Source organism: Solanum stenotomum, chromosome 2, assembly GCF_019186545.1.
Source record: "Solanum stenotomum isolate F172 chromosome 2, ASM1918654v1, whole genome shotgun sequence".
NCBI lineage: Eukaryota > Viridiplantae > Streptophyta > Magnoliopsida > Solanales > Solanaceae > Solanum > Solanum stenotomum.
In genome coordinates, this window is record NC_064283.1 from 4,359,524 (window position 1) to 4,376,807 (window position 17,284).

At 32.3% G+C, this 17,284-nt stretch overlaps 4 protein-coding genes and 1 pseudogene across 5 annotated transcripts in view; 2 read left to right on the top strand and 3 right to left on the bottom strand.

Annotated features, from left to right (window-relative positions):
* The window catches only part of LOC125857134 (WD40 repeat-containing protein HOS15-like), a 281,455-nt gene that overhangs the window by 212,990 nt on the left and 51,181 nt on the right, over nt 1-17,284 (top strand). The window lies entirely within an intron of this gene.
* On the bottom strand, nt 1,072-3,105 carry LOC125854720 (cytochrome P450 81Q32-like). Its single transcript, XM_049534302.1, has 2 exons — nt 2,262-3,105; nt 1,072-1,683 (listed from the first exon to the last, which is right to left on the bottom strand). Exons 1-2 carry the CDS (start codon nt 3,102-3,104, stop codon nt 1,072-1,074), a joined length of 1,455 nt encoding a protein of 484 aa, XP_049390259.1. The 5' UTR covers nt 3,105.
* LOC125857143 (uncharacterized acetyltransferase At3g50280-like) lies at nt 3,933-5,525 on the top strand. Its single transcript, XM_049536824.1, has one exon. The coding sequence runs from the start codon at nt 4,063-4,065 to the stop codon at nt 5,413-5,415; it is 1,353 nt and encodes a 450-aa protein (XP_049392781.1). The 5' UTR covers nt 3,933-4,062; the 3' UTR covers nt 5,416-5,525.
* On the bottom strand, nt 5,558-7,345 carry LOC125857166 (cytochrome P450 81C13-like; annotated as a pseudogene).
* LOC125857137 (cytochrome P450 81C13-like) lies at nt 7,962-9,848 on the bottom strand. Its single transcript, XM_049536814.1, has 2 exons — nt 8,865-9,848; nt 7,962-8,744 (listed from the first exon to the last, which is right to left on the bottom strand). The coding sequence occupies exons 1-2, from the start codon at nt 9,804-9,806 to the stop codon at nt 8,115-8,117; spliced, it is 1,572 nt and encodes a 523-aa protein (XP_049392771.1). The 5' UTR covers nt 9,807-9,848; the 3' UTR covers nt 7,962-8,114.

The window sequence follows — 17,284 nt, forward strand, 5'->3', positions numbered from 1 at the left end:
GGATAATTATGAACGGAGGAAGATGTATTTTCCCCAACTTCAAATTTTATATTTCAAGTTTGAAATCGGAATAATTAATTAAATTTCACAGACAAATACTTTCGTCTTTCTTGACTTATTAATTAAGAAAATATTTGAAGTTTTACTCATGAACAAAAGCCTTAATATTCCAATTCAGGCACTCCAAAAATTCAACGTGACTTGAATAAATAATGGTTAGTTTTGAATCTTTAGATCCATAAGTTTAACTTAAGGATATAATAACCTAAAAAGGGTAAATTCATAAATATCCACTTTTCAGCTCTTGTAAAATTGAAAAATAGACATGGTCGTGTAGTGAAAATTAAAGAGACATTGTCAAATTCCATAAGTGAAGTGGGTGGAATTTGAAAGTTCAGGACGAAAATATAACTTAAAGTCAAATATCTTAGAGTTTCACTAGTGAAATTTGAAATTTCAGAATATAAAATGTGTCAAGATAGTACCAATAAATGTCATTCACAAATATTTACTCTTTAGTCCTTATAATAGAAAAATAGACATTATCACATAAAATGTGTCAAGATAGTACAAATAAATGTCATTCACAAATATTTACTCTTTTGTCCTTATAATAGAAAAATAGACATTATCACGTAACTTAAAATTCTATAAGTGAACCTCGAAGATATTTACGTGTGGATTTGAAAGTATAAGGTGGAGATATCTTTTACTGTCAAATTAACAAATATTCTAAATTTTCACATCTGAAATTTGAAATTTCAGAACATAAACTATTTTTCAAAATAGTACCAAAAAGTATCATTCACAAATATCCACTTTCCACCCATTGTAATTAAAAAACAGATGTTCATGTAGCTGTTCATGTAGCTTCAAATTTCATAAGTGAAGCTTTGAGATATTGATTTACATATAGAATTTAAAAGTTCAAGACGAAGATATCTTATAAAGTCAAATATCCTAGAGTTTCACTTACAAGTTACAACATCAACAACAACATATTCAGTGAAATCTCAAGACCAGGACGCGATCTCTACATACATAAAATTGTACTAATTCATATTAAACTCATCAAAGTTGAGAAAGGAGTGTAACCATGGACTCTCTAGGCCTATACAATGCCTCCAAAGGCTCAAGTTTACTTAACATAAGCCCACAACTTTCATCTAAACCCACCAATTCATCTCCAATTCTTTCCCACTCAAAACACTGAATAAATAAGCCCAAAACCAAACCAATCAACCTCATAGCAAGCCCAGAACCAGGACAAGCCCTTCTCCCCATACCAAATGGTATAAATTTACACCCTTCAATTCCCCCTACAAATCTCTCTGGCTTAAACTCATTTGCCTCTTCCCAAATTTTACTATCCCTTTGAATTTCCCAAATATTTACAAACAATATTGTACCTTTAGGAATATGGTAACCTTCAATAGTACAATCTTGCGTTGAAAAATGTGGGACTAAAAGTGGTCCAGCAGGAAATAACCTTAATGTTTCATTGATTATGCAACGCAAATATGGTAATTTAAGGATGTCTGGTTCCTCTAATGGACGTGTTTCTCCGATGAGGTTGTCGATTTCGAGTCTAGCCTTTTTCATTACCTCTGGATGATTTAGTAACAGTGACATTGCCCATTCCATTGTTACAGCTGATGTATGTGTTCCAGCAGTGAACATTACCTTTTAAAAATACAAAAGTTAAAAACAATATCATTCAAAATGTTGAAAATAATTACTAAAGCAAAGATCAAAGGATTTAATGAATTTCACGCAATTAGTGTAGTTTAACTTGTTATAACATGTTATTGGACCTTTACTCAAGTTTACTAGAAGTCGTAACGTGTTATTGACTTTTAAATTGTCTAATAATTTACAATGAGTTCAAATTATATACGTTGATAGTGTAAGACGATATATATGCAATCAAGTTATTTATAAGGAACTAATCTATCATAACATTTTAAAATGTGGCAATAATATGAAAATGTTTACAAAATGTTTGGTTGTGAATGTATAAAATCGTGGGCTCATATCTCCTCTTTATGTAATTTTAATGCATTTTTACTCATAATAAGTTTATGCTCTGTGCAGAAAGTAATGTGTTCATATGAACCCAGTATGTTTGTGCCCACATGATAACTTTAGTATATTATACATATTTTAAATTTAAGACCATAATATTAAAAAATCTCGCTTACTTTCTTAAACTCGTCAAATTAAGAAGCAAAATGAAAAGGAGGGAGTATGAATGAGCTTACCATTATGACACCCTTAATAATATCATCTGTGTAACATTCTGGCTGGTCTCTCTGCAAAGACAACAACGTATGAATTATTGTTTTCTTATCAGCTCTGCTCTTTCGACATTCATCGATTAAGCCCTGAAGAAATTTATCTCTTCTTATCTTCAACTCCACCAAATTCTTCTCCAATCCTTGAAATCCAACCCATTTAAGTACTGGAATATAATCACAAATATTCATAATCATAGTTGGGCCGAACAAGTCATCAGTCGATGGCTCGGCCCAACGTTTACCTGCAACCATTTTCGTTAACACATCGTACACTAATTTCTCAAATAGAATTTTCAGTTTCACTTTGTGAGTAATTCCTCCTTTGTAGTCTAAGGTTAATTTTTTAGCCACGAATTGGACTTCTTCAGTGCGGATGGAAGAGGAATTGTTGAGGGTAAAAGTGGAAAATATTTGGATATTAGAAATGCGGCGAAGATTACGCCAATGGTCACCATAAGGTGAGAATCCAATTGTTGTGTGGTTATAGCCAAGGTGTTTACTAGCTAGAGATTTTGGTCGATTCGCGAAAATAATGTCATTTTTCGTGAAGCATTGCTCTGCGATTGAGGCGGAGGAGACTACTATCACTTGAGATGTACCAAAATGTAGGTATATAATAGGGCCATATTTGCTAGAAAGTGATTTGAAGGTTTGGTGAATTGGAGATTTGAGGAGATGGAGGTGTCCAATAATTGGTAAAAATGGTGGACTTGGAGGAAGATTTTTCTTTCTTGCATTTTGCAATTTTAGGATAAAAAAGATGGAGAAAATCAAGAGTATAGTTGAGAATGTGAAGCCAATCTCCATATTCATGAACCAATAACTTTCACCGTATGAAAGCAGTACTTTAACCACCGAATTAAGTAGAGAGAACAAAAGGACTACTTTAGGACGACGGATAAGGAGATTTAATGCACAAGGCAGGAAAGGCTTTATCCTATGATGTTGCATGAGCTGATGACAAATCTCAATATTAACTTTTGTGTTGTCATTTATTATAAGGTCAATTAAATTGAAGTAAGCACTGATGTCAAATGCATGTACACTCTTATATTATACGTCAAAAAGTCTTAACTATGAACTTATTTTAATGAATCAGCTGATCTTTAGATCTTGTAAGATATTATTACTCCCTTAAGAATACAACTCGTCAACACGTTAAGCTCTTTTATCTTTTAAGTTTCAGGGTTTCTGCTATTACAAAATATGGCGCTGACATAGTAGATAGAGATTTTATTCGATTTGATTGTATGAGGCTCCATATTTCTAGGGTGTTTCACATGCAACAAATATGAAATCAAATCAAGGTACAGATTAATGTCAGCCGTATGGCAGAGCCAGCGGAACGATTGGGTAGCAGAGGACCATTATTGCGACATACATGAGCAATTCGAGTAAAGATATGACACTTGTACCTAACTCAACCCTAAAAGTTAGTTTACGAGGGAAGGATTGTCCAAGTCTATATAAAAAGACCATCAGTCTATTCCACAACCAATCTAGGGTTTTTAACATAAGCAGGAGCAGATCAAGTAACTGAAAACAGTACTGGCGCAGAATACAAATAGCGTCCAAAGGCTCTTTCTTGTTCTAAGTGTCTCTAGAATCAAAACAAACATTGTATGTAAACTAACAATACAATAAATACAACAGGTGACAACCATCCAAACAAGGTGTTAGTGGGTACTGATTAGGTAGAACTAGGCATTAAATACTCTATAAAAAAAGCAAATCTTCATACTGCAGTAACAAGAAGCAAAAACAAATGGCATCTTCACCTACTGTTCAATACGTTTCAGATTGTTTCATCAAGCCACTTTACGATTCAGAAGAGTCAAAAAAGCCTGTTTATCTATCATCATGGGATCTAGCCATGCTTTCATTTCAATATATCCAAAAAGGTCTCCTTTTCACCAAGCCATCATCTTTTCAACTTGATCCTCTATTGCAAAAGCTTAAAGAATCACTCTCAATCACCCTTGTCCATTTTTACCTATTAGCTGGTCGTTTCAAAACACTTAAACAAGAAAATCCCCCTCTTTACACCGTCTTTATCGACTGTGTTAATAGCCCTGGTGCAAGATTTGTCCATGCTAATCTTGATTTAACTGTTACTGATATACTTTCACCAAAGGATGTGCCTTTAGTTGTCCAATCGTTTTTCGATCATGATAGAGCTATTAACCATGATGGACATGATTTATCTTTGTTAACTATTCAATTAACAGAATTAATTGATGGGGTTTTCATTGGTTGCTCAGTTAACCATGCAGTAGCTGATGGTTCTTCTTTCTGGCATTTCTTTAACTCTTTCTCAGAAGTTTTCAAAGCCAATAATGGGCAAAAACAGAGCATTCCCATTTCTAAATCGCCGAATTTTAACCATTGGTTCCCAGAAGGACATAGTCCAATTATTAATCTTCCTTATACTCACCATGATCAATTCACTAGTAGACATGAAGCCCCAAATATGAGAGAAAGATTTTTCCATTTCTCAGCAGAGTCTTTAAAGAAACTCAAAGCAAAAGCCAATCAAGAATTTAACAGTAACACCAACAAGATTTCATCTTTACAAGCTTTGTCAGCTCATATGTGGAGGTGCATAACAAGGGTTCGGAAATTCCCATCTGATCAAATGACAAGTTGCGGGATGTTAGTTAATAACAGAGCAAGATTGGATCCTCCATTACCAGAAAACTATTTTGGGAATTGCATACAAACTGTTCGAAGGAATGCCTCAGTGGGAACACTTCTTGAAAATAACCTTGGTTGGGCAGCTTGGGAATTGCATCAAGCTGTGGTGAATCATAAGAATAAAGAAATTCGTGAATGGGTTGAAAAATTGGAATGTGGTGTGGTTTATCAGTTGGGGAGCTTCTGTGATCCTTGTAGTATCGTGATTGGGAGTTCACCACGATTTGATATGTATGGGAATGAATTTGGATTTGGAAAAGGAGTGGCACTTAGAAGTGGATATGCACATAAGTTTGATGGGAAAGTTAGTTTGTATGAAGGAATTGAAGGTGATGGTAGCATGGATTTGGAGGTGTGCCTTTTACCTGACTTCATGGCTTCTCTTGAAACTGATAAGGAGTTCATGGATAGTTTATTAAGTTAATTTATATGTTTTGGTATTTGGAGAATTGATGTGTTTTCAATGTTGATCAGTTTGATAAGGGTTTGATTCATGTTCTTAACTTTTTCTCATCTAGTATCCAGTGTCCGTGCTTGTCTCAACTAATTTCATATTGGAGTGTAAGGCACTCTCTAACCAAGATGATTGTGTATTACAAAACTCAAACACGAGACCTCTGATTAAGTACTTGCTACAAAAGAATTCTCCAAGTTTACTACTTAATATAAATAGATTCAGAGCTGTGAAAGGAATTGAATACAATTCTGTCGCGGAATGCAAATAGCCTCCAAAGGCTTATCCTTTTTCAAATTGATTCTATCATCATAGCATGCATCCAGGTTTTCCTCTATTTCCACACTTTCCCAATCAAATTAACCAGTGAATCAATGAACCCAAAACCAACGAAACTGATTGCAGGGCCATTGTGACTCCGGGGCATGCTCTTCTCCCCATACCAAATGGTAAAATTATAATTGAACCCTTCTTTTTCCCCTTCCATTGCCTCAAATCTCTCCGGCATAAACTTTTCTGTCTCATCCCATAAGTCAGGGTCCCTGTGGATGGCCCAAGCGTTAACCATTAGGACCGTATGTTTTGGTACATCGTAGCCACCAACAGTACAATCTTCTAATGAGTAGTGAGGAAACAAAAGTGGTACTGGAGGGTATAATCTCAACGTCTCGTTTATAACACAGTGTAAATAAGGAAGCTTAGTGAAACCAGATTTATTGAGCAACCACTCCTTCCCCACTTTGCTATCAATTTCGGCTCACCTTGTGAAATGCCTCAGGGTGAGCTAAAAGAAGTCGCATCGCCCACTGGATGGTCATTGATGTGGTCTCTGTTCCCCCAACAATCAAACCCTGGCACAAGATAAATGATTTTAATTAAAACTAACATACAATCTAATCAAACAAAATTTTGACCATAGTTGAGGAAATTTACCAGAAGAACACTTTTAATGAGATATTTGAGTAGAATTCGGGTTCTGATTCTTGTAGAGACAATAGAGTTCCAACCAGTGTGTCGCTGTTTCTATTACTACTGGAAAACACCAAGACTTTCTTTCTTGTGTCGAAATTCGTCTAATAATCTGTTAAAGAATTCATTTCTCTTCTTGAGAGCTAAAACCATACTATTATCAATCCCTTTATACCTAAACCATTTCAATACTGGCAAGAAATCACACACGTTCAAAATCAATGCAAAGGCCGCGAACATAAATCCCCTTGTCTCTTCAATGATTCGTTTACCCTTCTCTGTTCCTATATCTTCCTCACTTACGCAACGTTTTCCAGTACAAATTCTCATCATAAAATTGAACACATAAGTATTTACCCAACTACTCAAGTTAATTTTTGCACTACTACTTACCATTCTTCTTACTGACCTTAAACAAACCGCGACTAATAATTCTAATTTCTTCACTCCTCAGTGCAGAAGACTTACACAAGCTATTGGAAGAGAACATGATATTTACAGTTAGACGGCGAAGGGCCCTCCATAGATAGCCATATGAAGCCCAAATAATGATCTTATAATTGAAGGATAACTTATCACCAGCCATACTTAGAGGACGGTTTGCAAATATGATGTCGTTTTTTGTGAAACATTCTTCCACAGCAGATGGAGAAGACACAATATGCAAATTTCGACAGCCAAATCAGAGGTACAGAACAGGTCCATATTTAGTTGATAATGAGGTTAATGTCTGGTGAAGAGAAATTTTGATAAGGTAAAGATGGCCAATAATTGGCAGAGACAGAGGACTAGGTGGTAAACGTTTTACGGGATAAAACAGATGTTTGATAAAAAAAGATGGTAACAAGAAATATCAAGATAGTAGCTAAATAGTAGTAGTTAAAGTTCAGATTCTCCATGGGCGAAATGTTGAAACAACACATCAAGAGAGTTGTTCATATGAAAGGGTGATACCTTAGATAATAGATTTCACTAAGGTCTCGGATATTTTTAGACCAAAAGATAGAAAAAGGGTATGTATGAGTCATTTTCTAAATGTTAGGCGTACTTTTGGCCATTTTTCGTTTTATAATATATCGTTGGAAGTACCTAAGCCTGAAGTTAGTAGCTGAGAGATAAGTCTCTAGTGTGTAGAGACAAAAAGCATGATCATATTGCTGACGAATTTAAGTAATGGACAAATAAAGGATGACTAGATGAGGCAGAGAGATAGAGAGACTGTGTGTGTGAAAACTAAGTTTTGTACCACATTTTTCTTGTTTTTTTTTTCCCTTCCTTCATTTCTTATCCGGTTTCACTTATACATATATTATACGCATAGTTATTGTAAAGTTTTTTTGGTACTATACACTCATGTTTACCTATTCTAGCGGGTAATCTATCTTATTTCAAGGATTAGCCGGAGTAAATACTTAGATGAATTGTTTACATCAAATCAACTCAAGTTATGATGGATAAGTGGCTAAGTGACGGAAATGTATGTACAAATAATGTCATATATCAATTGGTTTGATGCAAGTGTGTGTAAGTTTTTATCTTTGCAAATAAAACAAGGCATATATTGAGCTTGGCATTCAACAAATAACAGCTTAAGAGTTGTTTCATGTTTCATTTCTACCTTGTCCTTAAACTCATGTACTTATTTATAAACATTCACTAATAACACAAAGGTAGATCCTTACAATACATGGATAATAAACTCAGAGCTGGTCAAGGAAACGAATACAATTCTGGCGCGGAATGCATATGGCCTCCAAAGGCTTTTCCTTGTTCAAAGTGATTCTAGTATTATAGCACGCATCCAAGTTTTCCTCGAATTCCACATTTTCCCAATCAAACCACTGAATCAACGAACCTAAAACCAACGAAACAGTACGTAAGCCCATTGCAGCTCCAGGGCAAGCTCTTCTTCCCATTCCAAATGGCACAAATTTATAATTGAACCCTTCTTTTTCCCCTTCCATACCCTCAAATCTTTCCGGCTTAAACTTTTCAGGCTCTTCCCATACCTCGGGGTCCCTATGGATGGCCCAAGCGTTAACCATTAGGATCGTATGTTTTGGTACATCATAGCCACCAATAGTACAATCTTCTAATGAGTAGTGAGGCAACAGAAGTGGTACTGGAGGGTATAATCTCAACGTCTCGTTTATAACACACTGCAAATAAGGAAGATTAGTGAAATCAGATTCATTGAGCAAACGCTCGTTCCCCACTTTGCTGTCAATCTCAGCTCTCAGCTTGTGAAATGCCTCAGGGTGAGCTAAAAGAAGTCGCATCGCCCATTGAATGGTCATCGATGTGGTCTCTGTTCCTGCAATAAACAACATCTGGCAAACAAGATGTTCAAACAAATGCACAAGTCTAATTAGTGAAGTGATCTCTAGGATATATTTGCTCAAATTAAAACTATCTATGATCCAAACTAAGGAAATTTTGACCAAACGTACCAGTACAACACTTTTAATGAGATCATCTGTATAGAATTCAGGTTCTGATTCTTGCAGAGACAACAGAGTTTCAACCAATGTGCCCTTCTTCTCTCTGTTTCCATCAGTACTAGACTCCGAAACACTAATAGGACTAACTTTCTTCTGTTGAAATTCGTCAAATAAACTATTCAAGAATTCATTTCTCTTCTTATGAGCTGAAACCATCCTCTTCTCAATCCCTTTATACCCAAACCATTTCAATACTGGAAAGAAATCACACACATTCAAAAACAACAACGTCGCGAAGAAAATTCCCTTGATCTCTTCAATAATTTCTTTACCCTTCTCTGTTCCTATCTCCTCCTCACTTACGCAACGTTTCCCAGTACCAATTCTCATCATAACATTAAAAGAAAAAGTAAAAACCCAATTACTCAAGTTAATTTTCACACCACTACTCCCACTCCTATTACAATTAGCTTTAAATAAACCGCGAATAAGAATTCTAATTTCTTCACTCCTCAATGCATAAGACTTTTGAAGGCTATTGAAAGAGAAAACCTCAATTACCATTAGACGGCGAAGTGCCCTCCAATGATAACCATAAGGAGCCCAAACAACAGACTTATAGTTGAATGAATACTTATCTCCAGTCATAGTCTGAGGACGGTTAGCAAATATGATATCGTTTTTAGTGAAACATTCTTCAACAGCGGATGGAGAAGTCACAATAAGCAAATTTCGACAGCCTAACCGGAGGTACATAACCGGTCCATATTTAGTTGATAATGAGGTTAATGTCTGATGAAATGAATTTTTGATAAGGTAAAGATGGCCAATTATTGGAAGAGATAGAGGACTAGGTGGTAAACGTTTTTTGGAATGAAAAAAGTATTTTAATACAAAGATAAGAAAAAATAGCAATAAGTAGTAAGAGTACTTAGAGTTCAGAATCTCCATGGCCAAAAACAGAGTTGTAGACTTTACAAGTCAAGGCAGTGTAGTTTTAGTAAACAGATTTGTGTTTTATATATACATATCAGTTCCCAGTGTGTGGAGGCTAAAAATTTCGTAAGCAATGATCATATAGATGACGCATTTAAGTAATTGACAGATTCAAGTATACCAAATTTCTACGTCTCTGTAAAAAAAAATCACAGTAATAATTCAAGGGGCAGTTAGAAGAAGAAAACAACCAAGTGAAAGGTGTGCCGGGACCACGAGCTAGGTCCAAAAGGAAACCAAAGATTTGAAAACTAGCGAGGAAATTATTATTTTAACATAGACGGTAGTGAAGTTTTCAATGAGAACTGAAGAATAATGCCATGTCAGATTGATCACTAATCGCGTGAGCAGTGACGAAAATACAAAGTATATAGGTTAAATATGATTTTCTGTCTTATAATTAGTCTTTACTATTCTTGAAACAATAGCTCATTGGTCATAGAAGTGCAAACTACACAAATTACTAGGGAGCACAAGTTAAATACATACTACGCTAAGTATTATCTTTTTGAGGAATATATATATATATATTCTACTATATTATAAAAGAGAGTTTAGGCCCAAGTATAATATATAATATTCAAGATTGAGACTTTTTCCAATCTTGAATACTATATATTATACTTGTGGGACTTTTAAAATTCTATTTTATACCCAAATATAATATATAATATTCAAGATTGGGACTTTCTTGAATATTATATATTATATTTATTATATAGTAGAACTTGGGCATAAACTCCCTTTTAAAATAATATAGAATATATATATATATATATATCTCATAAATGGAAAAGTCTCAATCAAGGAAGCAACATTTATCATTTACAAATGACTTAAAAAGCTTTAAAATATTTAAAAGCTATATAATAAAATAGGTTGACTCTCAGAATTCTATTAGGCTCACATATATTGGGACAGAAAAAATAACACATATCATTTTAATATTACCAAAAAAGTATTATAAATAATAATAATTAAAAACTTAAAATATCTGAAAGACATTTTAAAAGGGTTAATTTTGTAATTTTATCCATATCACATAAATTAGGACAAAGTGACCAGTAATGTACATTATTTCAAAGTTACATAAAAATATTATAAATCACAATAATTAATAACTTCAAACATTTTTTTAAAAAAATATGAAAATTTGGATGACTCTCCAAATTTCATTTGTGTCACATAAATTGAGACAACAAAAATAACATATATTGGGTCCATTTTAATTTATTTGTTTTATTTTTTTTATATTTAAAAATTGCGTAAAAATACTATAAATCATGATAATTGACAACATAAAATATGTTTTGAAAAAAAATACAAAAAATTCCACTGATTCTTGAAGTGAATCTATCGTAAAAATACTATAAATCATGATAATTGACAACATAAAATATTTCAAAAATGTTGTATGTGGGTAGTCTTATTATGCCTTAAATAGCGTCAAAGAAAGTACAGGTTTGTGATAAAAAAACTTATTCCTTTATCCACGCAAACAATCGCTTCAAAAACTCGGTTATTAGCCCCAAAACATACCATTTATATTATTGGGCCCGTGCATAGCACGATATGTGTGTGTGTATATATATATATATATATATCTCACAAATGGAAAAGTCCCAATCAAGGAAGCAACATATATCATTTACAAATGACTTAAAAAGCATTAAAAATTACAATAATTACCAATTTAAAATATTTCAAAGCTATATAATAACATAAGTTGTCTCTCAGAATTCTATCAGGCTCACATATATTTGTTGACACCCAATTTTGGACCTCCGCAATTTAAGTTAATCATCGAACTTCTTTAATCTCAAACGATTGAAAATAATTAGTATTATAAAAAATTCAAAAATAAAATAAAATAAAATAAATATAGTTTGCAAGTTATTTTAAATAGTTTTGTCACTTTTTTAAATAATACATATGTTTTATGTAATTATGTATGAAATAAGTGTATCCTATAAATATCCGAAAATCATCTCAAAAAAAAAAAAAAGATTTTATATTCTTTAGTGTATTTTAAAGTGATGGCTAATTTTGAGTTAATTAGTTTTTGTTATAAATTCAAAATATTTTTTCGAGTTACTTTTATGTAAATTTTGTCAATATATATATATGTATGTATGTATACAATTAGTATATTTTATAAATATTTGAAAATCATCACAAAAGATTTTACACTTTAGTTAAATATTTTATTAATTTACTTTAAGTTATAGTTATAATTTCGAGTTAATTAGTTTTGAAATTGAATTAGTTAGTTTATAATTAAGTTAATTATTTTTATTTCGTTAAGATTAAGAAGCTCATTAATTAATTTATATTAACTCATCTTGTTTAAATTTTAGCCGAATTCACCAATTAAATTCAATTTGGCTAATTTATTAATTCTAATTGGCTATAGTTGCAATCTATTAGGCCAATTTGTCAATTCAAAATCTAACCCCCTTCCTCACCTTTAACCCATTTGAGATCAAGCTTTGGACCCCTTTTCTTACAATTTTTGGCCCAATTCCAATAACAATCAACCAGCCCAAGTTACCTTAATTCCAATTCATCCAAACTGTACAACAGCCCAAACCCAGCAACAATAACATACCAACAATACCCCACCCCTGTACCAGCGTCTTCCTCCAGCGAAGAAGTGACCAGACGCCAGACGAAATCCCAGCAAAAATTGCGCTGCAAACCCAAAAATCTCACCCAACTACCCTGCAAAACCCATATCCTAGCAGCCTCAACGTCAAACCCTCACGTCCCTTTTCCCCTTCTTGCGGAAGTTACAGCTTTTTCCCATCCCCTTCACTGTTGCTTCGAAAAGAGTAGAAGAAATTCAAATTTTGTTTGAATTTTTCCAACGGAATTCCCCCTAAATCGCCCCAACTTCCCCTATAAATAATCATTGACATTCAAGTGAGAGGAGAGTTTTTTGGAAAAATTAGATTTTGATGGTTTGAGTTTGTTTTTTTTTTTGAAGCAATAGTCACTTCTACACTTAAAAAATCTATATCTAGTCGTTTGATTCCAAGTTCCGAGAAGATCACCGCTCGAATTTTCTTAGCTTGCCTTTAGTATTCAAAGAAGAGTGGTGGAATCGCTCTTCTCGTCGTCCTAGTTCACTGCATCGGAAAAGGTAATACCCCTTTACTTCGTTTCATTCTATTTAACAATATGTGTTGACGTTGATTTCTGGTAGCGAGATTAATGGTTGGATTTTAAAGTTTTTTTTTTCTCGTCTATGTTTGATGTTGGAATTGATTTAATTCAGAGTTGCATCTCTTAAACGATCTTTGGTTTATTCCAAGAAATCTGGATTTTGTTGCTGATTCAAGTATGAAACAAATGTGATATAGTCATTCTTCGGCTGATTTTCGTCTCCAATTAACTTGGAAATTTGTCTGTTGGATTAACATTATATAACCTTTAATAGTTCTGAGCTCGAAAGCATTAGCTATATAACAATTTCTTCCCTATTTACTTTAGATGTGGCTGTAACCTGGTTTGCTTATGGATAAGCTTAATATAATCTAATCTAATCTTTGTTCATGTTTCATTTTGATTTCAAACCATGATGCTAGGATTTTAGTTCATCACAACCCAATCTCTAATATGATTTACATCCTTAACATAAAAATTTTCAGCTCTATTTTTTCGTAAATGACTCGCGTGTTCTCTCGTGATGCCTCGATTTCGTTCTGTTATTGTTCGAATGCCAATTTCCTGATTGTTGGTCTTTCTTTTGTGTTCGTTTTCCCTATTGTCGGTGATATTAGTATTTCCAGATCTCTCTAACTAGCTTTGGTGCTCATTATTTAAGCCAAATAATCCATTAAGAAAATTGACTTCTCCTCTACTAAATGCCCATCCCTATTTCAAAATATAGGTACTGTTTGATAACCTTTCCATGGTGTCTATGATTTCTTCTAAAAAGAAATAAATTAGTTTAGACCCTCGACATGTTTATTCTGGTATGTAATGCCTTGTGTTTTGCCTGTATATATATTTATCTACTTATTTAGTGTTAGTGTCAACATTTTAAACACGATTTGAATTCGTTTCTCTGAACATTCTATTTGTATTCTTGCATTTAGTATCAACCGAAAGTTGTCTTAACTTCTTTAGTTTCCCGGTTATTTAAAATAAATTTGTCTTGTGCAATACTGGACCTCGTTTTTCCGCTTATTTGCTGCGTGTTTCTCCTCTGACTCTAACTCTACTGTTGAAATGGAGTTAGATTCCATGCTGCTTTGTATTCATTTTGCATCCTTAAGACTAATGTCATAAACATGTTTCATCAGCCTTGTCATGTTTTCTATCAATTATTCATATTGTGGGGAAATAATGTTTTTTTTTTTTAAGAGCTATCCATACTTGGTTTTGTCTTTATTTAGAATGCTAATTATTGGCTTGAACAAGAGTTTGGTTATGGACATTATAATTCTTTTTCAATTCATTTGCTCTCACTGCTCATATAGTACCTAAAATGGTTCCTTCCTTTATTTAGTTTCTAAAAACATATGTTGACCCAGTGACTTGGACACATTATATTTGTATAGTTGTTTTCACCATGGATTTATCTTGAGAAGATTTTCAAGGCTCTTTTTTTTTATTAGTTACGGCATGTGTGTTAGTTGAATAACAATATTTTAATGAGTGTTTCCTAAACAATCTGGAGCACTAGATTTCTTTTAAGTTATAATAATATTTATTTATGATCCCTTTACATATGATATGAATGAATATTAATCCTTATTATCTTGCCTTGCATGAACCCCCTTGTTTGAGTCCATTGGACTCCCTTCTGTCTCTTTCCTTTGCATTTCGGATGTGCCATGGAGTCCCGAACTCAGTACTATCGAGTTGAACTCATCATTTCAAGAAGTTGGAAGCTGAAACAGGTCTTAGAAAGCAAAAAAATGGGTTGTATACATCCGATATACATCAGGGGTATACAAAAAGGGGATTGAGCGAAAAGTCCAAATCAGTAGCGAGTTTGGCCCAAAAAAGGGGCCCAAATTCATTTCTCCTTTGCCCCTTTAAATTATTTAATTTTTTTTTATTTATTGTTTGTTTTCTTATCATTAACTCTAACTTTAGAATTGTTAATTAGCTTAATTAGATTCCCCAAACGATGAGTTACTTTCTTTGTGTCGGTTTAATTCTAATACATTTCATGGTTTTGTGTTCATTTATTTTATTAATCAAATATATTGGTCAAAATTTTATATTTTCAATTAAGTCAAAACTTTGGTTCTTAAAAAGAGATGTTCTTTAATGCTTTTCATTTAATCACATTTTTATTCATTTTAAAATTGTTGTAAGTTAAAGTATTTTTCTCGAATAAACTTTAAAAAATGTTAATCAAAACCTTTTCAGTTAATTGAATATAAATATACACACACTTACTTAATCTTTTTCTCAAAAAGGTTAGTCAATTAATTAAAAAAAATGATTTTCATGCTTTAAATTGGTTTAAATTGTTATTTCAAAATGAATTAAATAAATTCTAATTAATCTAGTTTTATTAATATCCTAATCACTTGATTTTTGAGTCAAATGTTCCATTTTGGATCCCTTTGTCTAAAAAATAGAATAATATAAAATGCGTCATTTATTTAATTATTTTCTCAAAGTTAATCAAATATTGTAAGTTATTATTTTTTATATTAAATCGTTATTTTCCTAAAAATAGTCAAATATATTTTAGTCAAGTCGCAGGTCAACCGCATGTTAGCGGGCACTTCGAATGCTTAAACCCTTCTCGAATTGTAAATTGAACTCCGAACCCTCTTTGGTATTTTCAAATGATTTTTTCTGTTTAAATCTTTGAAAATTATAAGTTTTCTTAATTTCTTTAAAAAAAAATTAAGTGGCGACTCTTTTTTTTTTCTAAGTATTTCTCTCAAATTGTTTTATATAGAACATTTCAAAAGTGATTTTTCTAAAGGTTAGGAAAATTACGGCATAACAATATTGGGACAGAAAAAATAGCACATATCATTTTAATATTACCAAAAAATTATTATAAATAATAATAATTAACAACTTAAAATATCTGAAAGACATTTTAAAAGGGTTAATTTTGTAATTTTATCCATATCACATAAATTAGGACAAAGTGACCAGTAATGTACATTATTTCAAAGTTACATAAAAATATTATAAATCACAACAATTAATAACTTCAAACATTTTTTAAAAAAATATGAAAATTTGGATGACTCTCCAAATTTCATTTGTGCACATAAATTGAGACAACAAAAATAACATATATTGGGTCCATTTTAATTTATTTGTCTTATTTTTTTATATTTAAAAATTGCATAAAAATACTATAAATCATAATAATTGACAACATAAAATATGTTTTGAAAAAAAATACAAAAAATTCCACTGATTCTTGAAGTGAATCTATCGTAAAAATACTATAAATCATGATAATTGACAACATAAAATATTTCAAAAATGTTATATGTGGGTAGTCTTATTATGTCTTAAATAGCGTCAAAGAAAGTACATGTTTGTGATAAAAAAAACTTATTCCTTTATCCACGCAAACAATCGCTTCAAAAACTCAGTTATTAGCCTCAGAATATACCATTTATATTATTGGGCCCGTGCATAGCACGGGCAACATTATCTAATATATATATATATTAGCTTATCTATATTTATATATATAAAAAATCAAGTTAACTAGTGCACATGACCCACATACACATTAGTCCATCTCTGGCTGGAACTGACATGCATGCGTGGTTGTCCAGTTTCAACTAATCACAAAAGAAAGAAGTTTGTATAAGATAAAAAGAGAGATAATATCACACATGAATTTTTCTCTCAGAAAATCATTTAACTTTGATTTTTAAATCAAAAGTTACTCAACTATAATTTTTTTTCTTAGAAAGTCACTCAACTATGAAACTTTCTGAAAGAAAAGTTCAAAGTTAGAGTAACTTTCTCAAGTTAAAATATAGGTGAAAACTGAAATCTATTAAAGAAGTAGTCTTTACCTTATCAACAAAGGGCAATTAATTAAGTAATTGACAAATTCAAGTACTCTGGATAGCAAATATATATAATTATATTGTAGTATTATCACTTCACGATAATGGATGAAGGAGATAGAAAAGGAGAAGATAGAGGGTGTGTGGTATGAAGGAAAATGTTTTCCTGGAAAATAAGTTGATTTTTGACTTATTTTTTTATGTTTGATTGGTGAGTAGAAAATATTTTCCAAAAAAGATTTTTAGTGTTTGATTTATGAATGAAAAAATACTTTTGAGAAATATCTTTTATTTTTACTAGAGTAGAAAATAATTTCTGAAATTGAAAATATTTTTTAAAAACAAACTTAAATTTTTTTTAAGCCGTGCGGGGGTGGTAGGGGGTGGGTGGGGTGGGTCGAGGGTAGGGGTGAAAGC

Coding starts and splice junctions, on each gene's coding strand:
- LOC125857137 (XM_049536814.1), bottom strand. CDS start 9,806: ATGGAGATTCTGAACTCTAAGTACTCTTACTACTTATTGCTATTTTTT. Junction 8,745..8,864: donor TCATTAAAAGTGTTGTACTG/GTACGTTTGGTC, acceptor CTTGTTTGCCAG/ATGTTGTTTATTGCAGGAAC.
- LOC125854720 (XM_049534302.1), bottom strand. CDS start 3,104: ATGGAGATTGGCTTCACATTCTCAACTATACTCTTGATTTTCTCCATC. Junction 1,684..2,261: donor TTATTAAGGGTGTCATAATG/GTAAGCTCATTC, acceptor TATTTTTAAAAG/GTAATGTTCACTGCTGGAAC.
- LOC125857143 (XM_049536824.1), top strand. CDS start 4,063: ATGGCATCTTCACCTACTGTTCAATACGTTTCAGATTGTTTCATCAAG.